General features: G+C 41.4%; 3 protein-coding genes and 1 pseudogene across 6 annotated transcripts; 3 read left to right on the top strand and 1 right to left on the bottom strand.

The window, feature by feature from the left end:
• Window positions 1-87: 87 nt before the first annotated feature.
• Window positions 88-14,609, top strand: map3k14a (mitogen-activated protein kinase kinase kinase 14a). Of its 3 annotated transcripts, none has more exons than XM_079746307.1 (16): window positions 88-119; window positions 5,379-5,633; window positions 5,734-5,815; window positions 5,924-6,140; window positions 6,498-6,911; window positions 7,023-7,157; window positions 7,682-7,811; window positions 9,409-9,537; window positions 11,161-11,265; window positions 11,618-11,778; window positions 11,897-12,047; window positions 12,154-12,537; window positions 12,780-12,889; window positions 13,202-13,340; window positions 13,467-13,567; window positions 13,785-14,609. In XM_079746307.1, the coding sequence occupies exons 2-16, from the start codon at window positions 5,387-5,389 to the stop codon at window positions 13,944-13,946; spliced, it is 2,667 nt and encodes an 888-aa protein (XP_079602433.1). In that variant the 5' UTR covers window positions 88-119; window positions 5,379-5,386; the 3' UTR covers window positions 13,947-14,609. The 3 variants fall into 3 exon arrangements, with proteins under 3 accessions (XP_079602433.1, XP_079602432.1, XP_079602434.1); XM_079746306.1 differs by lacking the exon at window positions 88-119 and adding an exon at window positions 3,982-4,106; XM_079746308.1 differs by lacking the exon at window positions 88-119 and adding an exon at window positions 5,263-5,272.
• Window positions 14,610-14,666: 57 nt separating this feature from the next.
• LOC307082667 (apoptosis regulator BAX-like) lies at window positions 14,667-18,390 on the bottom strand. The gene is made up of 6 exons (XM_079746309.1): window positions 18,355-18,390; window positions 17,883-17,931; window positions 17,638-17,793; window positions 17,393-17,528; window positions 16,562-16,666; window positions 14,667-16,479 (listed from the first exon to the last, which is right to left on the bottom strand). Exons 1-6 carry the CDS (start codon window positions 18,383-18,385, stop codon window positions 16,381-16,383), a joined length of 576 nt encoding a protein of 191 aa, XP_079602435.1. The 5' UTR covers window positions 18,386-18,390; the 3' UTR covers window positions 14,667-16,380.
• A 426-nt stretch (window positions 18,391-18,816) lies between these two features.
• Window positions 18,817-20,646, top strand: LOC307083033 (small ribosomal subunit protein uS17). The gene is made up of 5 exons (XM_079746826.1): window positions 18,817-18,868; window positions 19,359-19,499; window positions 19,715-19,790; window positions 20,069-20,198; window positions 20,462-20,646. The coding sequence occupies exons 1-5, from the start codon at window positions 18,854-18,856 to the stop codon at window positions 20,583-20,585; spliced, it is 486 nt and encodes a 161-aa protein (XP_079602952.1). The 5' UTR covers window positions 18,817-18,853; the 3' UTR covers window positions 20,586-20,646.
• Window positions 20,647-23,756: 3,110 nt separating this feature from the next.
• LOC307082531 (small ribosomal subunit protein uS17-like) lies at window positions 23,757-25,038 on the top strand (annotated as a pseudogene). The gene is made up of 5 exons: window positions 23,757-23,789; window positions 23,885-24,025; window positions 24,213-24,287; window positions 24,554-24,687; window positions 24,920-25,038. The product of its transcript is annotated as a small ribosomal subunit protein uS17-like (transcript).
• Window positions 25,039-25,714: the final 676 nt, after the last annotated feature.

Consider the following 25,714-nt stretch of genomic DNA (forward strand, 5'->3'; position numbering starts at 1 on the left):
GATCAAGTTTATCACACCCACGCCCATCACATGACGTAACCATTTCCTTCGCACAGCTCCTCCAGAGCTGTACACATTGCTGTAGCCCTGTTCAACATCGGCCGACGCCTACCAAACTGGTAAGTATGTTTTTGTGCACGCCGTTTACTTTACTGTGTAGTGTAACTATCTATACACCCATCCGTACCGCTGTGCCAGACGAACTGAACTGCATCCGTACCTAACTTTACTGTCCAGCTGCAAAAGTACAATGGCCTTTTCAGTTATTAATAATGAAGCGTTCTGGAATGGCGGAGACTCCAGCGAGGAGGAAGTTAGTCTTTCTTAACTACAATAATTTCAGTCGTGTAGTCAGGAAGATGTTGTATTGTTCTCCTCAATGATTCCTCGAATCTTTTACTTCTAAGAATTGTTTAGATCTTCCGTTCTCAAGTTGAGACATAACGTCACGGCATGAGTTATAAACACATGCGAGAGACAGAGCCGACGTTTAGATGCGCGGCCTGCTGTATCTGGCCAGTGTGCCTTGGTGGCGGTTTGTCGTTATAGCTGTATTATAATAGATAACACTAGCGTAGATTCAAAGTTGCAAATTAACTTGATGGTTGCGACAATGAATGTGTCCGTCATGATAATGTGACTGTCACTAAGCTGCAATGGATGGACATAATTCTTATAGGACGTTAAAGACATTTCTCTGGTGACGTTAGGATATTAAGTAATGTTAGTATAAGCAACTAAACAAGCAGCCAAATAGCAGAAGAACCCAGCTGTAGTTCAGCTGTGTTCTTAGTTGTTAAGCAGTTCAATTGTTTCACCAAATGGCTTGAATTTACTCTCTCTCTCTCTCTCTCTCTCTCTCTCTCTCTCTCTCTCTCTCTCTCTCGCTCTCGCTCTCGCTCTCATACTTAGTTGTAAAGTATATAAATTGAATGCCCTTCATCTCCATCATCTCAATCTGTCCATCGTCCTTTACTGATGAGACACCCACCCCCGCCCCCACCTCCCCAGCGTCCCAATACACTTTGTCTTAAGAGTACTGCCTATTGCTGATCTAGAGTTTTAAGCTTATAACGAAACAGGGAACAGACTCAACAAGACATATGTACATAAAATGTAAAAATATAATTTATGAGATGATACTGTATAAATGAAATTGCTTTTATACTGTACAGACGATAAGCAATACTATTGAGATAATAACATTATGCTACTATTACCACATTAAAGGGACATTTCTCTCGTGACGTTAAGATGTAATATTCGTATAAGCAACTAAACAAGCAGCCAAATAGCAGAAGAACCCAGCTGTAGTTCAGTTGTCAAGCAGTATCATTGTTGAAACACTAATATTGTGATAATAGCATTATTATTATTATTATATCATTATATTATTATTCTGTCATCTTTAAGTGGTGTCTCTGTCTTCTAGGTCTAATCCAAATTAATAATTTAAGGTTGGGTAGGTTAATTGTGAGTTTTTTTATTGAAATGTTGTACCAACACTATATAAAGTGTCCTACTTACCATGATAATTCATTCTTCATATTGCTCAGCAAAGCACATTGTTTTTAAACGCAGGCATGGGGTTGATAGCTTAGCATTGATGCTAAAACATAAAAATAATACATTTATAATCTGAAACTCGCTGTTGCTGTTCTAGGTTTTATTGTAGCTTTTGTTTTACCAGCAACCTTAATTCGCCACACTGTAAACAATGCCGCCATTTCCTTAATTGGGGTTAAGCCCAAGGTTCAAATGTAGCCGGAAGGAGTATAGAGACAAGATGGAGGAGAGGTGTGTGCTAGAGGAGATACCATTGAACCCTGTAGCCTAATTGTTACATATCAATTTTTAATTGGTTAACAGTAGTGAACATCATTTGTTGTTATACAAGTTCATAAGCAGCTGAAGTAAAGACAGATGTCAGATATTCTTAGTGGCAGTATTAAGGCGTTATATATATATATATATATATATATATATATATATATATATATATATATATATATATATATATATCTGTCTTCCAAAATAAATGACAGAAATTATGTAAGTCTACTTTATTTACACTGTAAATCGTGTTATTGGATTGGATTGGAAATGCTCATGCATGATGATGACATTAAATGTATGCCGTTCTTTGCATTTATAATATTTATTTGGTCCACTCTCTGAATACATATTTTAGTTTCCATTTAATCATCCATTTTTGATTGAATATCTAGCTACACATCTCGCTAGGATTCTTAGTTTTATCACCCCTTACAGATAGAGCTTTGTGAACTGTGACGAAATATAATTGATAGCTTTGCTACTTTAAAGTGAACCATATTTTCTAGCAAATGGCCACTTTTATTTGGTCAACAAATCCACATTACTCCTGATAAAAACTACGCATTCAAGTTGGCCCAGTTTCATAAACTGTGTCATGAAACGGGCTGTCATATGTTGGAGTTTTAGTGTTTTTCTACTTCTATGTTTTGGTGTGAGTAAGTTGTTATGCTGATGAAAGGAAGTCAAAAAGGGAAGTGAGACTTTTTCAGTTAGAGCTATAGGCCTAATAAAGTAAATATTTCCCACTGCATGTAGTTTAGAAATTGCTCAAATATTTTCTCATGCTCAAAGGAAAATCTTTATACCTCTATTCTGATTTTCAGTTTCCCATTTATACATAACTCTTTGTTTAATTGTGAAGGTTAGTCGTTACCCTCCTCAAATTCTTGGATGAGAATAGGAAGTGATATATCATAATAATATAAAATACACACAACTGGATGATAGAACTATGTTGCAACTTGGGAGGCACCCAAGTTATTGTTATTTTAATTGTTCAAAATTCCATTATGGATTTATAGAAATAGTTCCCTCTTCTTTCATCCAATTGTTACCCATATCACAGGCTCAGCAGCCCCAAACCAGTATAATAGTCATAATCATAATAATAGTTTGATTATAAGCATGTTTATGTGTTATTCCCTTAAAAGGTGCACATGAATTCACGCTTGATATGGAGAGACTGCATGGGCCGGAAACATACATATTAAAAGTATAATTTGAGGATATCATTAGCACCAGAGTTTTTCCCGAAACTCTGTGTCCGGTCATCACTTTGATGAGCATCACCCAAAAAGATGGAATTTATCAAAACATTCAGTATATTTCCACAATAAAGAATATATAGAGGTCACTTTGTCTAAGAGTTTGAGGGAATTACCAATAGCATGAGTGCATGCAGGAGTCAACCCCCAAACCCCAGCAGTGTTTGCACCCTGCTCTAACAACACCCCCACAAGCAGCACCTCCTCGTGTGGTTCTTCTGCTACGAGTGGCAAGTGCAAGTTACCGAGTTTGTGTGTGTGTGTGTGTGTGTGTGTGTGTGTGTGTGTGTGTGTGGGTGGGTGTGTGTGTGAGAGAGAGTGAGATAGATTTAATGAATGAATATTAATCTCTTATTTGTTCTTTATCTGTGTTGTCCTTTGCATTGATGTTGGATTGGAATTCCTATGATCACGCACTGACATTTCATGGTCATGTGTTTTGGGCAGGTGTGTTTGAGTTGCAAACGCGCTGATCATTTCATTCTCAAAGTTCACAGGAGATCAGTGGCTCAAAGTAATAAAAATCGACAAATAACATTGTTGTAGTTCAAGGATAAATCTATCTTTTTTATAGATCTATCAGAATATACAGTTTTTTTGGTTGGTTACAGATCATTTATAGATCTATGACTAACGGACTAACTATACTAACGGACTCTATTAATAAAATAGTGCTGTAAAGAGGTAAGAAGCAAAGTGTGTATCACAGATCTGTTCTTGCTACAGGGAGGGGGGTGGTTTGGGGAAGAGGAGCTGCATTTCCCATAAGTCTGCCTGTAGCTCCACCCCCTCGTTGGCTGGTCGCCAGGATCAGGCAGAGCTGAAAAGAGCGGGGGGGGAAAAGTGACACACACACACACACACACACACACACAAACACACAAAGCCTAGAGGGAGAGCCTTTTTTAAATGAATGAGTAAGCTAAGTGTTATGTTGTTTTAGATGACAAGCTAGGTTAAAAAGATACTCGCAAGAAGATCAGGAGCTATCGATGGACACTGCCGGTACGTTTTAAAAGGCTAACTCTTTATTATACTCTCTATCGAAATGTCAATCTGTGAATGCTTTATTATTTTGAGTAAATCTATAAATAGTTTTGTTGGTATTTTTTAACTTCATATCTAATTAAATAATTTAGACCAGTGTTTGGGTGTGCCTGAAGTCTTAGAACAAATGTGTGTTATTTGGTATTTTTTTGTGTTCTGTCAACTGAGGAGTTGAGTAAACAAAACCTTAAAAATCAATCAATGACTAAATTCTGTAACTTAACATGTAACTTCAGGGGTTTCATTTAGAAACACACATTGTTTTGTTGTTCTTCAGTATCCACAACACAGAAGCAACAATCACTGTAATGACTTGGCAACCATATTGAGACCTCAGGTATGCTGGTTCCCATGCAGGACATGAATGAAACTTGATTTCTTCTTAGAGTCAAGGCAATACAATCTAGGGTCAAGTGCTGTGCAGACTCACTGATGCAACTCATTGGAATGTGAATCCTCACAACCTTAACCTCAGTTAACCTTCTACTATGGTCAGCCAGCCAGTCTATTATTAACAAAAAACAGTTGTTATTTTGATGATATCTGATAGTACTCATTAAAATGTAAGAATTTTTATTAATTACTTTTTTCAGATCTGGATGCATGTTTTATTCTTTGCTTTGGTGGTCTTGCATAGGTTTTTATGTTTTGTATAATTATGGAACACCCCTTACTACAGTTTGTGTTTGTTTGCAAGTTCAACTGTCAAAACAAGGTCTGGGGTTGAATTTCCTGCTTCATAGGGCCAACCGCAATCTCGTTCTCGCATCGGTACATCTACATAGATCAAATGTCGATGTGTTTCAATATGTCTCTATACCATGTGATAAAGAGATCTGCTGTTGCTTAGTTTTTTTTAAAGAAAGTGATACAAATTAGAAATAATCCGCCAGTTGCGCTTAATGGACAAAGCTGTCCATTGTTCTTTTTTTTTTTAAGCAGGTGCAACGTACCTTAACGGCGAGCGAGGATCTCGTTCTCTTTAGTGTCTAAAGAAGTGCGCCATGCATGACTGCGGTTTGGGTGGTCAGGCTCCGGGTCAAGTTCAACTGAAGGAACGATTTCTGTTCGGGACAGCTGTGGGCAAACTGTTAAATCGGTTAATTGGGCAGAAAGAGGATCGGGTGTGGTTATACGTTGTGTATGGGATGTCTTACCTTTTGGGTTCATCGTGTTTCTCGTCAGCGTGTTTAACCCTATCCCTGTCGTACTGTGATTCCTTTTTTTCAGACGACGAGATGGCGGTGAGGCAGAGGATCTTCAACTCTACGGCTCCGTTCTCCGGGTCACCCCGAGCCGAGCTGAAGGGGGGCTACGTGGGCTGCTCGGTGCCTGACCAGGGAGCCAGGGAGGAGGAGAGGAAGGAGGACAAGGAAGACTACGTGGCCATTCACCCGTACCTCAGGCAGGTTCTAACCCAAGGGACGGCAGAGCAGGTGGGCGAGGGCCCGCTGAAGAACTCCACCTTCGTCGCCCAGGCCGAGTGTGAGTTGTGTTTTGTTCAGTGGGACTTTTAGATGGACAGTTAGGCTTCATGTTATGGAAATGAAATTGGAGTGGATGTCATTGGTTGTTCTCTTTCCAGGTGAAAGCCCGGGCTCTCAGCAGTTTATCTCCTCCTGCTCCGACCGCTGCTTTGTCGCTACTCCCAACTGCTTCACCAGCAAGTACGTACTGTCTTTTCTGTCCCCACACACAATCACACACATTTTGTACTTTTTTTAATACGCTGGGCGGCCATTTTTACCAACACTATCCCCCCCGTCCTTCATTAGCGTGTCGACAGAGCAGAACCATGTCGCGTGTCCGACAACCGCCTCTGTACAGGAACACGCCGTGTCCCTCACACTGCCCCCCTCCCGGAAGAAGACGCGCAAGAGACAGAAACGCAAGGAGAAAAAGAAAGAGGGGAAGGAAAAAGAAAGGCACCGACACCGCATACCCTCTGGGGTTCCTGAGCAGGAGAGCGGGACTTCTCCGGTCCAATTCCCGGTAAGGAGATTTATCTAAAATAAATATCTGTAAATAAATGTCGTTGCTATCACCATTCAAATGTCAGTGGGCCTAATAGAAAAGTTTAGGAGCATTTCCTTTTCCCTGTTATACCCATGTCAATGTTTGACTACTCGGACTACTGGTATACCTGATACACACCTCTGGTTGCAGAAATGAACACACCTGAGAAGGAGTTAACGAATAGTGCATTACAGATGAAGCCACTAGCTTGTCTCTTTAGTCTGTCTGACCTGTGCACGTTGTCGACTCCAGTAGTCCACTCAGAGTCCAAAGCCAACTGCGAACAATGACAAACAGCCCCTACAGCCATCACATGACATCTCCCTGTCCCAGGCGGAACCATTTGGAATTCAGTCTCTCATCGGGCTCAGCATACACAGCAGCAGCAGCAGCTGCACAGCCAGCGACCGGACCGACGTGCAGGACACACAGGGCCCCCCCGTGTACAGCCACCCACAGATCTACAGGAGAGCGTCCCTGGAATGGAGCTCCCAGGCCTGCGACCCCCTCTCCAACCTCCCATCCTACGGCCAGGAGAGCGATTTGTCCCTGAGCAGCGCGTGGGACTGCCCCCTGGCCATGGCCGGCCTGCGGGGCAGCGTGAGCCAGGGGGACCCCTGCTTCGCGGGGCCCTTCTTCAAAGACGTGGAGAAAGAGGTGAGGGTTGAGGAAGACGAGGCGGAGGAGGAGTGGTCGTCGTCACCTGCTTCGCCCGTCGTCAACGAGGGCATCGTCTTTTACAACGAGGTGGGCTTGTGTTTTGTGTTTCCCTGTTCCGTTGGCGCGCTGATTTGTTGTTCGCCTTTGGCTGCATTATTTCTTAATCTTTACTTTGTTTTTGTTTTTTCATTTCATCAGAACATCAAGCCTGTGGATTCGGAGTACCGAGAGGGCCAGGAGTACCATTTAACGCAGTTTATTAAGGAAGGTTCCTACGGCGAAGTGTTCAAAGCACAAGACATCAACACAGGCTACAGATTTGCAGCCAAAAAGGTATTGGAAGAAGACTCTTTCTGGGGTTAAAGCAGTATTTTGATAAAATAAAAATAATTGAAAAAAAAAATTTAAAATTGACATCTGTGGATGGTATTGTATTGTGAGTCCAGGAATAATTGATCAACTTATCTGGTTACCCTGTTTTATAGTTTAAATAGAGGATTTTAACACACAATTATAAAACATAATGGGGTTTGAAACAACACAGAAAAAGAGAGACTGATACCTTGAATTAGCAAAGTACTTTGAGGTGTAATAACCCTCAATTGATACAGGATAGAAGAAAGTTTTTTCCACAAAATCAGGATTTGTTGTGATTACTTTCGGTGCAGCAGCTCTGGGTGCACATCAAATCATCCCCCGGTACACATATAAACATAAGGACATCGGAAAACACACTTGCAACGAAAGTCAAACCGATATGGTCTTTCCATACGGCCCAGCGTTATTCCAGGACCAGGGTTTTCAGTGTCTTTTATGGGGGTCATGAGTGAGTTTACGTCCTCTCCTCTGTCTCCCAGATACCCCTGAGGAGTTTCAGCAGCGAGGAGGTGGGTACGTGGAGTGCCCTCACATCTCCCCGCGTGGTGGAGCTCTTTGGTGTGGTCCGAGAGGGGTCCTATGTCATCCTGCTCATGGAACAGAAATGTGGTGAGTGAACCGCAAACCCCCGACATTCGCTAACGCTTCAACCAAAGGTAAATAGACTGAATTTAAATAGCGCTTTTCGAATTCATGGCTGATGTGAGCGCTTTCCAATTAGTGGCACACGTTCACCAATCCATACAAAAAGTCATGGCGACGGAAGTGTGAACTACCGCAAACCACCAAGAATACAGGTGTTAAGAGACAGTAGCAGGGGACTGAACCAGCAACCTTCCGGTAGACAGACCACCTGACGCCTTTAGCTACTGCCAGTGCCACCGCAAAACGATGTGATAAATAATGTTGCAGCAAAAGGTTTCACTTTGATTCTAATTCCAGCAACAAGCCCAAAAAAGCCCGTCAACCAATCGGTTACTTGTTGTGGGATCTGTGACGTGGAATGACCTTCATTCTTGTTACGGTTTTTGGACTTGAGATTATCTTTCAGACTTTAAGTGACCTTTTACAACTTGATAGGATCTTTGTGAAAGGAACTTCAAAATCTATGCCACAAAGGTCTCAGTCCATTTAACCAATGTGTTTTTTGTTTAAAGATGAGTAAAATGGAACCAGTACTGTACAACAGGTGTATTTTGCGTTCACCTGATCAAATATCAGTTTTGGTGGAAACTGATATTGATGCCACGGCCGTGGCATCTGCTGTTGGCTAACAGCTTAGGACATGGGATCAGACTTAATTTTTATGATCCATTTTGTAATGTGATTTTGATGTGATTTTGGTGTCATGGAAGTTGTTGCCTAGGCAGGTCTTCTTGTGGCCTAAACATTACTTCACCTCTATACCTGCTTAGTACGGACTTTTGGTTAGTATGTGGCCATACGGGGACATGAGTACACAAAGTGTACTCATGTCAAAGCCCCATGGTAAGCTGGGCCAATTCAATTTCAAAGAATTGAGGCCAGAAAAGAACTGTGAGGTAATGTCACAAATCGTATTAATTTCCTGGAACAAGAATTGCGTGACTGAAACTGGCCACAGATCTACCGTTGACCCCCCCTGCATGTGTTGGGGCTACAATGCAATACAGTTGAAAGAAATGTTTGTTGCAGTTTTCAAATACCACGACCACCATTGGTATATAGAAAACTTGGGATAGTCTAATGGTTAGGGTGTGCACCGCCCAGCTGCTCTGGGATGAATCCAATGTCGGCATCCTTTTTGTAGGCGTCCTGGGCAAGATGCCATTTAAAGACTCTTCACTACAGTCATCACTTATGTTTATTGAGTATCTATTTTACTCGCCCTTCCCTCCAAACTAATTTACAGATAATACATTTCAATACACAGAGACGATTGAGCTTTGACTTGATAGGTTTCATTCTTTATCGACTATGTAATTGAAATGATAAAAAAAATTATGTAAAGTTATAACTTTATTGAAAACGTTAGCCACGTTCAATGTTCACACACATATGAATCACGTTACACCCCTTTGTACTCCAGCTATATATAGAGATAGCTACACTTTTTTTACTCCAGCTCTATATAGATAGCTGCAGCGCTATCAATGTGCTACCGTGCTAATGTCTTCCCATGGTATGGAACGAGGAGATGTGCCTCTAACCGCCTTTGGTGTTTCAGGGTCCCTGGGCCAGCTGATCGCAGAGCGAGGGAGGCTACCCCAGGACTTGGGTCTCCACTACCACTGGCAAGTCCTAGGAGCACTAGAGTACTTGTTGAAGAAACGCGTGGCCCATCTCGATATCAAAGGTAGGCCATGGACCAAAGCCATTGTTTCTATTGGGTTATGGCGGTGAATAAAAGATGTTGAACTCTTGTGTATTATTCCAAATTCTCAATGGCTCTTTCACCATGTATACAGAAATGTATAAATAAATACAAAAACGGCATCTGGCTGACACAGACAGCTGTAAGTCATGTAAGCCACATGGGAGTAAACATTGCACGTCTAAATAACGTTTTTTTATTAGTTGTTCATGATTTATGAGGGCAAAAAGGAACCCTGTAGCATAAATAATCTCTGTAGACAAGCTAACTTATAAATATCGTGATTGTTCTCAGTATCATGGCCCAATGGAGCTGTATTTACATATTTCAGTTAAAGAAATAAAACCAAAGAACCCTCAATAACAAACTTTAAACAAAAAAAAGATTTAGGTGTTAGTCATATGCGGTGGAGATACTGGTGCATTTGAAAAAAACAACGACGACGTAGGAGGAGAGTCACCAATTGGCCATAAGCAAATCATTCTTGACAATTCATCGCAGCTGTTTGGCCTGGAACATATAAAGTGTGTAGCTGGTGTGTGCGTGTGTATGCGTGTGTGTTTTCATTTGTGTGTTTCTGTGTGTGTGTTTGTGCATGAGGGTGCGTGTGTGTGATCGGCAGCACCTGTGTTTTCGAAGCAGGCCGAGGGGAGAGGAGAACGCACGGCAGATCTTGAGCTGTTGGGAATTTCCCACAGTGTGACTCACCGCTTGCTCTTTAGAAAGCCACGCATGTGCGCCCCATTAGGGAGAGGAGGAAGAAAGAGAGAGAGAGAGGGAGAGAGAGTAAGAGCCTGAGCGGTTTGAGGTTGGGGTAAGTGGGGGAGTGGCACAGCATGAAGAAGTAGAAGAAGAAGAAGTGGTTGGTGAGGAAAAAGAGTGAAAATAAGTGAGAAGATTGTGAGACTGGGAAGGAGAAAAAAAAGAGAACAGATTGTATAAATACACCCGGAAGAAAGACAGAGACAAGCAATAAGAGAGGTTCCGATTAGATGATGGAAAGGGTTAAAACAGAGTAAGGCAAACCGCTCTGGTTGTTGGGCCTCAGGCGCCACCTGGTGTGTGTAGACTGTGTGCCGAAACACAGGGCGGCCAAATCTCCTCGTTCTCTGTCTTGACTGGTGTCATAATCGGGTTAAAACAGCCAGACAGGTCATTTGAAGTTGCTGTTATTACAGATTCTCTTCAGTCTTGAAAATAAAAATGTAGCTTTATAAGTTAATGTCTTTTTTGTGATTTAGCATGTTGAAACCAAATTTGTTTAATATTGGATGTTGTTCGTGTAAATAAGATGTGGAAAACTATATGATTATAAATGCATTTGCAGGTATTCAATTAGCTTCATTACTGTATTATGCAAATTGATAGAACCATATGGCCATTTTCTATTTGTGTGTATAGACCTTGTCACATGTCCGATGATACAAGTTTAAGGGAAGGTCCATCTAGTCATTCACGTAGTTATAACCAGTAATACATAATACTCTGTGTCATAATTCACAGTTAATCCAGTAAATTCCAGTCTGGTGAGGGCTATAAATATGTCCATTAAGATAAACAACTGGAGTATGTGAAATTTGTATATATGTACGTGTTTCCCCACAGCCGATAATGTCTTGCTGTCCGAGGACGGAAAGGACACCTTTCTCTGCGACTTTGGCCACGCAGAGAGACTTGACAGTCAAGGATTTAGCCTCAGTGGATTCAAAGGTAATGCTGTTTAACTTTTTTTAACCCTTTTTTAAAATGCAAAGGAAGTTAATGCATTGGTCCCGTTGTGACCCAAGTCAGCTATAGGGGAACTGTCCCTAATGGCTATTTCCTTATACAAATACTGCTGCTTCATAAACGTGTGGTTAGAAAATAGCGGTCTGCAACATGAACTCTGTTTACGTAAAAATGCAAATCTCGGATGTAAACGGTCCAAAATGTCTGCGTTTTTTCTACAGAAAACTTGATGTTGCAGACTGCTTATGAAGCAGCACAATCTTATATTAAACAAAAGTGTGTGACAGTTCCATTTCAAATGGTTCAAACCCTATTTGTTGCCATGTTCATGCAGATAACATGAAGGGGACAGAGACCCACATGGCCCCTGAGATCGTCAAAGTGGAGCCGCGAGGAGCCAAGGCCGATGTGTGGAGCAGCGCCTGTATGCTACTGCACATGCTCAATGGGTGCCAGCCCTGGACCCGATACTACAACTGTCGCCTCTACCTCAAGGTACACCCCTTTCGCTTCAACTCACCCATAACGTGGTTACAGGGGATCCTTGTCCACTTCATGCACTCATTTACTAAAAACCCTCTTCTTTCACGTATTACAATGATGATGCGTACAGATAGCCAATGAGCCGCCTCCTATACGGGAGATCCCGCCTGACTGCAGCGACCTTACCGCAGAGGTGATGAAGGCGGGGCTTCAGAAGGACCCGGTCAAGAGGGCGTCAGCAGGTGCCTTGAAGGAAAGAACGTCCAGAGCTCTCAAAGAGTGTAAGTCGATTCATAAAAAATAAAACATTTTGTAGTTTACAGTAAAAAATTCAAACCTTGGGTCACTAGACACTGCTGGCTAATAGGCTGTCAAATATTTTTACAGTGGGGGGCCTCAGAAGCTCAATCAGGGGCCCCTACACAGAACCACTGCAGATTACTCCCAGGCCCGTCTCCTGCTCCTCCCTGGATCCCTTCCCCAGCAGTGATGACCCTAACAAGGGGGGAGAGGAGGAGGAAGAGGGGAAGGTGGAGGAATGCACTGGTGACCTGATCAGCCCTGGAAGCAAAAAGAAACTTGACAACGTTGGCGACAGTGATGATGATAATCCAGATGGTGAAGCAAGAACTGTAGCCGGAAGGGCGTCACAGCAGAGGTCGCTGCTGTCGGGTCTGCAATGTCACCTCCGTGATTCACCCAACCACAAGACTGCCAGCCATGTCATGCCAACGCCCATCCCGGACCACGAACTGCACAAACTAGAGCGAGGTAAGTCCCTTCAAGATATGTCTTGTTTCACAACACGTTATGAGTGTGTGTTTGTGTGTGTGTGTGTGTGTGTGTGTGTGTGTGTGTGTGTGTGCGTGTGTGTGTGTTTGGGAGGGGGGGGGGGGGGGGGGGGGGGGGGGTTTGGGTTTGGGAATGAGTGTGGTTGTGGTTGTTTGTGTGTGCATGATTTTATATTTTATGTCTAATAGCAGCCTTTTTTTTTGCTGTGTTTTTGCTGCTAGATTTCTATTTGAGCAGTCTGTCTCAGCTACACCCTGCCGAGATGCAGGAGCAGCTGCTGTCCTGTCTGAGCAGTGACTGCCATTCCAACTGGGAGTCATGGGACAAAAGGGTAAACCTCAAAACTCAGAAGATTAGATGTTTGCTACGTGATCTGAAATCGTGTAAACCTTTAGACCAAACCTCCAACAAATGCTAGCGTTATTTTGAGATTAGAAACTCTTCGAGATCTCTTTTACAAGGATATGTACACATTATATATACATTAACAAAAAAGGCCTGCAATCAACTCTATAAAATGACACTGGCTGTACTATGGAGACTGATGCAACAATGGATGATGTGTATCACCCCATCATACCGTGCATTTAGACTTGCAACCTTATGCTTACACTAAGTTATCTTCCTCTTTTTTTTATCGCAGGATTCTGGCCGTTGGTCCATTACCCCAGGAGATGAACTCAGCTCCGGTGTGTTCTCATACAACAGCCAGGCAGACGGACAGGTCTTCAGCATGGACTGGCTGGGTAACATACAGATTCCCCCTCCCTGCTGTTTTGAAGGTGAGTTGAGATATAATTCAATGTCGGACGGTCACCCGTATCGAATCACGAGTGACGTAGGCCTTGTTGTCGTTCTTTTAACACGGACACCATCAGACTCATTGGTTTTGTGGTTCTGTGACTCAGGGGTGGACGTGTCCATTCAAGACTTCAACAGACGGAGCATACGAATCAGGGAAACCCGGCGGGTGAAGGTGGGACACATCGCCACTGGAATCAGTGACCAGGTAAGGGCCAACGCGGAAATTAATACATTCAAAAAGCCGTTCATTTATAACCACGGCCCACGTATTTCTTTGTCTTTATTTACTACTATTGGCATTTTTTAAGTACGCGTTTTGAGTCTTTCTAAAGTGTGCCTAAAGGTTAGTTGGTAGGGTACTCTCTAAACACTAGACTGTCATGGCTCCTTCCTTTGTTCATGTCTGCCCATCCCCCCACTAGATCTCTGAGAGGGTTTTCACCTTGGAGACGAAGGACGGCGGGCCAGTCGGCCACGATGATGAGGTTCTACAGTGCGGGCTTCACCTGCGCTGCGTCTCGGCCCCCGACTTCAGCCCCGCCTGGAAGTGGAGGATCAGAGACGGGTTGCTGGAGACGAGATAGAGCCAAGCACGCACCCCACATAAAGGCACCCCATTACTGGCTACGATTTGACTTGATTGCTTTGGACTCGCCATAGACATCCGATTATGTTTATTTACGGATGTATTTATTTCATTGGATTATTGAAAGAATTGGCATCTTTCTGCTGATTGTTCTGGTTTTTGAATGTTCAATTTGAATAATGTAAAATTTGATTGGTGGTATTTTGTTTCTTCCTCAAACATTTCAGTGTTGTAATGGTTTCATCTAAAACCAATATGACTTTTAATTGCGTGATGAAATGTATAGAACCACAGGGTTGTTTTAACTATTGCTTCTCTTAGTCATGACACTTCCTCAGTACACCAATTTAGAAAAAACATTAAATGACTGGATGAATGGATAATACATTTTGTGAATTTGATTGTCTGGCTGAAATAAGTAATTTGCAGTCACAACCAAAATAAAATAGTGAAGTCTGATTGTGTCTAGCGGCAAATTGACATTCCCATGAATGAATCCCTATTCTCTATAAATATTAACGTTAAATACCAAATATGTTGCCCTTTTACATGTTTGAGTGGCTAGATAATTCACTACCAATTCCTATTTTTACCTCATACTCCAGTAATCTATGGTCTGTCCAGTACCTATTATTTTGTCATGCAGCACAATAAAGCATTTCTACCAAACTGATAATGCATACTTGTCAAGTTGAAAAAATGATTTTATTGTTGTATTACAACATACAATGTCACTGCGATAAGGTTTTCAGAGGGAACATGAAAAACGCAATAGAAAAGGAGAACATTTTGAAGATATCAAAGTGATTTCATATATAAAAAAACACCAAGGCACTGACAAACAATGAAAATAAAATAATTTGCATGGGAGGGGCTGAAGAAGCGGCATTAAAAATACAGTACTTTTGTTCGAATGCATGACTTGAGGTAAGAATCTGTGACTGTCCAAAGAAATAAAAATCGGGGTAGATTGGCTGAAAATTGAAGTGATGATATTAACAATCGCCAAGACCTAGTACACATTGGCACTGACTTGACGTGTGGGTCATACTCAACTCTTCAAACTATCCTTTCCAAATATGGCTTGCATGTGAATTTGGTTTAAAATAAATATGGTATAATGGTATAATGGTCTGTATGGTTTTGCCAGGCCATCACAGGGTCAAAGCCCTTCTTCAAAGGTCTCTAAGTGGTACATCGAACACTGGCCAATCACAATTGCAAATAGTGGGTATGGATATATATATTTTTTTGTTTGTTTTTATCTGTCAAATACAGGCATATTTTTTCTTGTAGAAATGGGTTTCACTGCTTCTGTAGTTCTGGGTTCTTTGCCATTTTATTCTCTTGGTATATCACGTTGGTTTGGTACAAAACTAAACAAACTGCCTCTGAAATAAATATGTCAACTATCAGTGGGTCAAAAAGTCTAGTGAATACACACAGACATGCAAGTATATTATAGCCCAGCGATAGCACGATGAGACTAGAATGTATATTAAATGGGCCAAAAGAATAAAGACATCACAAAAATATAACATCACGAATTTTGAAAAGCTTTACAGTCTAAGAGGTCAGTGTATCTCTGTTATTCCTATCGCCTGAAGTCAGATTGAAAAAACCTAAAGAGATAGTTTTTGTTGTGTACGCAGTCAAATGAGAACCTCACAGTGCCTCCGACTATTGTATTGGATTATCATTACAAACAGCTCTCCAACTACTCTTGAAAACTGAATGCATCCTTCAAGATTAATTCTGGTACCATCTGGCAATTGCTAGTAGGCAGTATTGCACTTAAGAAAGTGACCCTATAACCCAAAGGTTTGTATATGTTCTATTCCTCTTTGTGGCTTAAGATTGATGTTATATGATGGACACATTTAATGTGAGAACGAACTCTGCGTAATTCATCAAAAGCATTGGGATGTTGCTTGATATATATAGACAATAAAAATTAACATACTTCTATGCCACTTTTTTGGCATTGCACTATAACCAAGCAGGATGAATTAAACATAGCTTGTAGCTTTTGGTTGTTTCAAGGAACAGCTATAGCCCAAAATGAATTAACTTTGCCCATTCAAAAAAGAAAAAAAAGGTATGCATTAAATCTTACCAACTAAATAAATAACTTAAAATGGGCTCTGTCTGCATTTCTCACTAGGACTCTTGACGTCAAGAATTGCCTGAAAAATCGGAAGTGCAGGGAAGACAGCTACACCCAATCGCAATGGACCTCCTAACCGTTGACACACAAATTGAGGGCCAATGAAAAAAAGAACATAGAACGAATCTTGTGCAAAACCGATTTGCTGATGATTACGGTTTCCATTGGCGGCCTCCTCACTTTCCTCGTCCCTTACACCCGATCCGACCGATTGCAGGTGTTTCAGTCTTTCTCCGCTCTCTCTGCATCTCTCCCCTTCAACTGCTCACAGCTTGCGAATGACGAGTGCAGCGGCCAGGACTCCGGCCAAGAAGACCCCCAAAGTTTGCCATGTAGGGGTTCCAAAATGGGCTCGAATTCCTTCCTGTAATAGTGATAAGAGATTTAGTATCCCGATGATTGATGAAACTTATTTTGGGGTTTGAGTTTGAACACAGACAACTTACCCAGCCTCCTTGCTCTCTGATCCAGTTCATCACGTTTTCAGACAGGTAGTCCATGGTCCAAGAGATAATAGTCCTGATAATATCAGGAACTCTGGTCATCAGTGCCTAGCCAACCAGGTCAAAAGGCAGGTTAACTGCATTATTACATTACCACAAGCCATTGAGTAGGTAAGTCCTTACGTGATTCATTATAACATGTAATTATAAGTTAATAATGTTACAAGTGGGGGACTTTGTAATTTTACTTTAAAGCAGGGGTCTCAAACTCGCGGCCAGGGGGCCAATTGAGGCCCGCGGGATGATATTTTGTGGCCCCCTACTTGACAAAGTTTAGTGTTAGTGTGGCCCGCGCATTGTTGTCAAACACACATTTTTGCTGAGTCGCTTTTTTATCACTTGTGATAGGGTGACCAGCTGTCCCGGTTTTGCCGGGACAGTCCCAATTTTGAGTTGTGTGTCCTGAGTCCCGACAAAAGCCAAAGGACGCTAAAATGTCCTGGTTTACACCAACCACTATGAAATGTCCCCTGTTGTCAGCGATTACATAGCCAACGTGATCTGATTATAGCCCAATCATTAACTTAGATTGGGTCAGTTGTGCTACTTTTTTTCGTGGAATACTTGATGTGGCCCAGCCTGACCCAGACTCTACCTCCAGCAGACCCCAGGTAAGTTGAGTTTGAGACCCCTGCTTTAAAGTAAACCATTGACTTTTTGCTCACTACATTAGCATTATTTTTACCAAGATACTTTAAGACAAGCAAAGACAATGTTAAGTCCACAAAATCAAACAGACATTAAAGTCTATTAATCACCCCTGGTTACACTCACTTTTATGACCAGGCGACAGGCGAAGTAGAAGAGAGCCACAACTCTGCCCCAATTGAATACCCCATCAGAGAATATCTCACGGGCCACATTCAGGAAAACATCCTTTGAGGGAACAAGCGCCGAACTGTTGATCATGCTGGGGAACCGAGTAAAAACAAATTGAGGACATCGACCATGAAATGGTCCAAACAAATGTGGGCAAACCCTTAAGTATTAAGGAAAGAAACAGAACTCAAGGGAAGTACTTTTGTAGCTGGACGTTGCCATCCAGGTCATCTCCAATCTGCTGAAGGCACTGCGCAAGGTTTTTATGGTTCTGGTTAGTCAATTCTCTACCGCCCAGTTCAGCTCTTGATACAGCCGGTCCATCGCCATTTCGAAGCACCCTCTGATAAATGAAACTGAAAGAAGAGTCAATGATGGGTCATAACGTCAAAAGTTACGTCGACATGTTTTGATGGGTGTTTTAAAAAAGGGCAAGTGAACTTACTCCGTTAACAGAATCTTTCCAACTTCGATTATCTCGTCTCCAGGTGTCCCTGAAATACCAATACATGAATATGATTTGAACCGGCTTGGACATGGTGATACCGACAAAAACAGCGCGAGTTTAAGACATACCCATCGAATTTAAAACCAGGAAATACACTGCAGACATCAAGAAAATAATTCATATCCGCTCAATTACTCGAATAATGTCAAGTTTTTGACATTTTAACCAATTTCCTCATAACCAACTCCTTCCAGCAGGCTGTCAAATAAAAACATTGCTAACCATATTTAGTTTAGCTCTTTTAGCTAGACTAGCTAACGATGGTTATGTTCAATAGCATAGAGTGGTGGACAACACTCACGACCAAACCATGAGCCAACATCGAACAAACAAGTGTCCGTTCATCGAATACAGTTTCATTATAAGTGTCACTATGTTTCACAAAGTACAAACTCGATATATCTCCCACCTGAATCACCACCTCCGTTCGGCGATGCCATCTTGTAAACTGACTCTCTAGTTGGGTGACGCCTGGGATAGAGTCATGTGACGACACCAAGGATGACAACATTAGGGTGGCTACCAACTATGATTTGTCTTTACTCTAACTTTAAGTTACTTAATTGTACTTACTAATACTTTTCCTAATTATTTATTTTTAGAATTATTTTTTTTTTTTTAGGAAATGCAAGCAAACAAATAAATCAAGTCTGCATGTGCGGGTGCGGTCGAATAAATATAATTGTTTGCAGAATACCAACAGTAAAAGTATTTTAAAAAAGTAGTTGAAATTATATCGATGTATTGCTTTGCAAACAAAAACGTAGAAGTGGAAAGAATGGCTTTTATCTGGCGTTTATGATCTTTCATTTTGTATGCGCGTTATTCTAATATGTCATTTCCGGTGCGTTGTAGTCTTCCTTCCGTAGCGCCCATGTTTTGTCCTCTTTCCTGATCGGCCTGCGAAGATGGCGGACGTACAAGTAAGTTAAAGAAAACGGCGTGGTCTTTTTTTAAAATAATCATTTGTAATGTGGTGTGTTTACAATGTTTTCATATAATCTTTCTGTTTTATTCGTCGAACGTGTATCATGTTATATAACGTTTGACATTGTAGTATCCGTGCAATTTGTAGTTAGAACTCTGACTGCCGTCTCCGCGTGTAGGGATGGTGGCTGATTCCAGGGCTGTGTTAGCCGCTAGCAGTTAGCATAGTGATTTTCTTCAAAAATCAAACCATTCCCAATTTATTATCACTATCAACATCTACATTTTCAACCTTTTTTGTTCAGATATTTGTACTCAATGTAAAATGTACCTAGGCCAAATGGATTTATACAGTTAATGCCTCTTTGGTCATGTAGCTGGGCCTGTACGTGAAATGAGCAAATGGCGTGCTCCATATGATATAGATTAATCGTGTTGTATGCTGAAGTCTGGTAACTAACCTTGACGTTCCATCTTTCTATTTAGACCGAGAAGGCTTACCAGAAGCAGCCCACCATCTTCCAGAACAAAAAGCGTGTGTTGGCTGCTGAAGGTGCCAAGGAGGCTAAAGAAAAGGTCCCCCGCTACTACAAAAATGTCGGGCTTGGCTTCAAAACCCCAAGAGAGGTAAAGTGTCTATAGTACGTATGCTAAGACAAATATCATCCCGCAATTTTTTTTTTTTATGATTAACTGCATATGATGTTTTATCACGATGGTCTTCCTAGCCTATCTGGTGTTGACGATATTGCCTTTTGGCGTTGCTGATGCAGTCCATTGAGACAAACTGAACCAGTCTCCAATGTAAACTTTTGTTAAAGATTGATGTTTGTCTTCTATAGGCTATTGACGGCACTTACATTGACAAGAAATGCCCCTTCACTGGAAACGTCTCCATCCGTGGCCGTATCCTCTCAGGTTTGTTACCACTTCAGCTATGTTATTTACAACTCAGAGGTGGTCTACAAATGATGTTTTCTCACGATGGTCTTCCTAGCCTTTTTGGTTTTGACGATAACGCCTTATGGCATTGCTGATGTAGTCCTTGGTTTTCCTCTACAATACTCTTTAAAATTCCAGTTTTGGAGCAATGGGATATGATCTCTCTACGAGTAATGTACTACAATGAAGTGAACTACATTTTTCTGCTATTAGGTTTCACTATGACCTTTTAAAGGAGTTAATGTAACCTGCAGGCGTGGTGACCAAGATGAAGATGCAGAGGACCATCGTCATCAGACGTGACTACCTGCATTACATTCGGAAGTACAACCGTTTTGAGAAGAGGCACAAGAACATGTCGGTCCATCTCTCTCCTGCTTTCAGGTAAAAACTAATTTCAAAGATTGCTCCCCTACTATTTCAAAGATGGCCCATATATTTTGTGCCAAGAGTTAGTCATTATGCTGATTCTAAAGATTACAAATTGCTGCAAATGATGCTTTCTCACGATGGTCTTCGTAGCTCACAAGGCTTTGACGAAAACGCCGCAAGGCATAACTGATGCAACTCTTTTGTAAAAGATTAATATCATTTCCTGACAGACTTCACTTGCTGCATTTGCTGACAAAATGGGCTTCTGTTTTCAGGGATGTCACAGTTGGAGACATCGTGATAGTTGGCGAGTGCCGACCCCTCAGCAAGACCGTGAGGTTCAACGTCCTCAAGGTGACCAAGGCTGCTGGAGCCAAGAAGCAGTTCCAGAAGTTCTAGGTGCATGGAAGTGGCAATTTGATTTGTTACAGTCGAGAATAAACAATGTTCTACTAACATGCTTTCTGTTTGCAATTCTTTATTTGCGGCATAAACATTGGTAATGTTGAATTGACTGGTTGTCGTTGCACGAATCCACAGGACTAGGATTGTATAGGTGTAGTTTCAATTCTGTCGGGAATGGACATTGACTTAACTTGTGTGAACATCATGTGAGGGACTAAGTGAAGTTACAAGTTTTGATGGTATTTGGATTCTTAGTTAGTTGACTAATGCTAAAACAATAGTACACTTATAAAATGTTACATTTATTTCCTCAAACTACAATTGGTATATGTAGTGGCATATTTAGTAATGCACTTCCCCACACCATTAAAATGGTCTACTTGTGTTGAATTAATACGATATTAAGGGGAGGTGCTAAAGATTTAACAAGTCCTGAAACTACATCTGTTCACTGACCTTGATACACCAGAAGCTTTGAACTAAAATTAAACCAGGGTATGATCTGCTCTGGGTACTATTTTTAATTTATCGGGTGTACGTCTCCGGTAATGGGCATAAAAAATGCTACACTTGCATTTCTGAAGGATAACTGGTTGAGTGGCCATACTGTTAGGTGTGACAAGGATAAATGGAGAGGTCGACCAGTTTTCAGACCATTTCTCCATTTTAATACATTTTGTTTCTAATTTTGCTGGTTATTTTGATAACTCAATTTGGGCATTCAATTGCATGAATTCGGGTGTTATCTCGCAAGCTCATTCATATCAGTAATTCAACTTGGGTCATAGTTATATATTATAAAGGCTCGTTACATGCAAGGTAAGACATTTTAAGCCTTTGTTTTACAACCATGGAAGACTGCTCAACTGACAGTTGTGCAGAAAACGAGCATTGAAAGTGGGGTGTGGAAGAAATAGGTGCACAAGCAGCAGTGATGACTGCAGCCTGGAGTGTATTGTCAGGAAAAGGCTATTCAGAAGTGTTGGGGAGCTTCACAAGAAATGGACTGAGGCTGGAGTACCTACTGTATCAAGAGCCACCACTCAAAGACGCATCCTGGACATGGGCTTCAATTGTATTCCTTTTGTCAAGCCCCTCCTGATCAACAAATAACATCAAGCGTCTTACCTGGTGTAAAGAAAAAAAGAACAGGGTCTGTTGCTCAGTGGTGGACCAAGGTCCTCTATTCTGATGAGAGCCAATTTTGCATCTTTTTGGAAACGAAGGTCGCAGACTAGTCTGGAGGAAGAATGGAGAGGCACACAATCCAAAATGCTTGAAGTCAAGCGTAAAGTTTCCACAGTATGTGTTGATTTGGGGAGATATGTCATCTGATGGTGTTGGTCCATTGTGCTTTGAGTCCAGAGTCAACGCAGCCATTTACCAGGACATTTTTTAGGATCCTGGTCTTCCATAAAACCTTAGCAGTGCCACAGGCTGATGGTATCCATGCCACGCCGCATTGAGGCAGTTATTCATGCGGAAGGGGGCCAAACCAAGATGTGAGTACATATGCATGATTATACTTTTCAGAGGGCCGACATTTCTGTATTTAAAACACATTTTTTTATATTGATTTTATGTAATATTCTAATTTTCAGAGATTTTTATTTGGGGTTTTCGTAAACCTTAATCATCAAAGAAAAAAATTACAAATAAAGGCGAAATATCTCAGTTCCATGTAATGAGTCTACTATATTAGTTTCACCTTAAGTTGAATTACTGAAATATATTAACTTTTGCACGATAATCAAAATTTTCGAGTTTCAACTGTAGGCCTACAGTGCAATCCTCGGTTTGACTGCCTACCTCACGTAGGCAGCTTGTATTCAGAGACAACAATTTGTAGGGGTATGTAGCCTACCAAGTGTCATAACTACCTCATGCAGCCAGCAGATAGAGACAAATCCCTGGGATATCAAATACTGGCACAGCTACCAGTTTATTTAGCTCTGAGGCAAATAGTGAGTCTTGATAGTCACATTTTTCTTTTGCCTAATCTGCATATTGAGGAAGCGCCTGTCATGAGTTATACGGAACTAAATGGAGGCAGTGGAGCAACTTAAAAGTACCACTACACTCGCACACTTAACAACCAAAAGAGCAGCATCTAATAAACACTCATACCTGCTATTTCTAATTAAATAATACAATCATTGGCTGAAACACACATTGCATGAGTTGGCCAATATTCACAGATAAATAATATTGCAGACGGTACATAACAACCCTTTATTTACTTTTCTAGGCCTAATATAAATTAAAAAATAAACACAATTGGATGACTGAGACTGTCCCAGCAAAAATATGAATGAGTGAAAACACACTAATCGGGGGGCTGAATGGCCACTCAAATTTCCGAATTATGACTGGGTTTTCAATTACTACTGATAGCTTGTTACTTGTTTTTCTGTTTTCTTAATTATTTCACAACCATCGACCAGTGACGCTCAACGTCCCCAGAAAAATATGTACCATAACACCTCACCAGCATGAGGGTGCCCATGTTTAAATGCCCTTCTACTGTAAATGCATCTGCATTCTCATTTGACCTTGCTCTCTTTGCCATTATAGCGGTGAGGGGAAAAACACATTCACATGGTTGTTAAAGGGATGCGTTGTGAGTGACCTCATTCTCATCTTCAAACCGCATATCCGGGGTCGGGTCGCAGGGGGCCAAAGCTCCAGCAAGGAAAGACTTCCCTTTCCTTGGTAGGGAAAGGGAATTCTGTGGTAAGGAAGGGGAAGTCTGTGACCATGTATGGTTAATTGGAGTCGTTTCAGAATGCATGGTTAATTGGAGACGTGTCTGAATGCAAATGGTTTGAGCGTGCACGAGCATGGTACTTAAGAACAGGTGGGATTTATCAAGATAGATTACTTACTGATGTGCTTAGTACTCCTTGGGCGCGTTTGATAAATACAGATTTGTTTGTTCTTAACTCTTTTGAATTTGTAAGAGAGAGTTTAGAGCCTTTTCTACGCAAGGTGGATGAATGAGGCCCAAGGGCTGTGTTGAGATAGTCGCTAGCATAGTGACTTTCTTCAAAAACCAAGCCATGCCTAATTTATAAGGACTATCAACATCTACATTTTGAACTTTATTGTACAGATAATTGAACTCTTATGTAAAATGTATCCAGGTAAAAACGATTTTGAGCGTAAATGCCTCCCGAGTGTAACGAGCTGAGCCTATACGTGAAATGACCATAACATAGCGAGCTCCATGTAGATTAATCGTTTTGTATGCTGAAGTCTGGTAACTGACCTTGACGTTCCATCTTTCTATTTAGACCGAGAAGGCTTACCAGAAGCAGCCCACCATCTTCCAGAACAAAAAGCGTGTGTTGGCTGCTGAAGGTGACAAGGAGGCTAAAGAAAAGGTCCCCCGCTACTACAAAAATGTCGGGCTTGGCTTCAAAACCACAAGAGAGGTAAAGTGTCTATAGTACGTATGCTAAAACAAATATCATCCCGCTATTTTTTATGATAAACTCTGCATATGTTTTCTCACGATGGTCTTCCTAGCCTATCTTGGGTTGACCACATTGCCTTTTGGCGTTGCTTATGCAGTCCATTGAGACAAACTGAACCAGTCTGAAATGTAAACTATTATTAAAGATGAATGATTGTCTTGCATTGACAATAAATTACACTTCAGTGGAAACGTCTTGATCCGTGGCCGTATCCTCTCAGGTTTGTTACCACTTCAGCTATATTTTTAACTCAGCGGTGGTCTACAAATGATGTTTTCTCATGATGGTCTTCCTTATCTTTTTGGTTTCGACGATAACGCCTTATGGCATTGCTGATGTAGTCCTGGGTTTCCTCTATATTAGGCTACTCTCTATTTTTCCAGTTTTGGAGCAATGGGATATAATCTCTACGAGTAATGTACTGCAATGAAGTGAACCAAATCTTTTTTCAGCATGACCTTTTAAAGAAGTTGATGTAACCTGCAGGCGTGGTGACCAAGATGAGGATGCAGAGTACCACGTCATCAGCTGTGACTACTTGCATCAGGCTACATTTGCAAGTACAAACGCTTTGAGAAGAGGCAAAAGAACATGTCGGTCAATCTCTCTCCCGCCTTGAGGTAAAAACTAATTTAAAGATGGCTACGCTACTATTTCACAATGTTCCATGTATTTACAGCTCTCTAAAGAAGACTACAAATTTTTGCAACTGACGCTTTCTCACGATGGCTCACAAGGCTTTGTCGCAAGGCATAACTGATGCAGCTCAATTTTGTAAAAAGATAAATACAATTTCCTGTTTAACAGACTTTACTAATTCCATTTGCTAACTAAGTGGGATTCTGTTTTCAGGGATGTCATAGTTTGCGATATAGTGATAGTTGGCGATCGAGTGCCGACCCCTAAGCAAGACTGTGAGGTTTAACGTCCTCAAGGTGACCAAGGCTGTTGGAGCCAAGAAGCAGTTCTAGGTTCATGGAAGTGGACATTAGAATTCTTACAGTGGAGAATAAACCATTTTCTAACATGCTTTCTGTTTGCAAGTCTTTATTTGCGTCATATAAGCATTGGTTATGTTTGAAACCTAGTATTGCTTTGACGATGATTGTCGTTGAATGAACCCACAGGACTTGCATTGTGTAGGTTTACTTTTAATTATGTCAGGAATTGACTTGACTTGTGTGTGGCTCAGTGAAGTGATGTTAAGTGTTGTGTAATCAATTCGCTACCAGATAAATGCATTGCAAACTACAACTGTGCGTATCAGTATCCAGTATTTAGACCACTTCTTCACCCCAATAAAATTTGCTTGTAATAAGAATAAATACGACATTAAGGGGAGGCGCCAAAGACTTGACAAAGTAGTCTCGCAACTACATCTGTTCAGTGCCATAGATCCCCCACCTTGTGCTGAAATGAGTAAGAACTGGAACCCCTCAAAGCTAGGGTAAGATCTGGGGATCCCCCCCCCCCCCCCCCCCCCCTCGTTTTTGGCTGGGGAATTGTAAAGAGATCGCATACATGTTGGATTTTATTATAGATGTCTGAACATTTAGAATTGGGTTTGAGGAGTCAATCTGCTGTGAACTCATTTTGGAAATTGTATCAAAATGCAACTTTTCGCTTTTCTAACATCTACATTTTCAT

Source organism: Pollachius pollachius, assembly GCF_949987615.1.
Source record: "Pollachius pollachius genome assembly, chromosome: 11".
Classification (NCBI taxonomy): domain Eukaryota; kingdom Metazoa; phylum Chordata; class Actinopteri; order Gadiformes; family Gadidae; genus Pollachius; species Pollachius pollachius.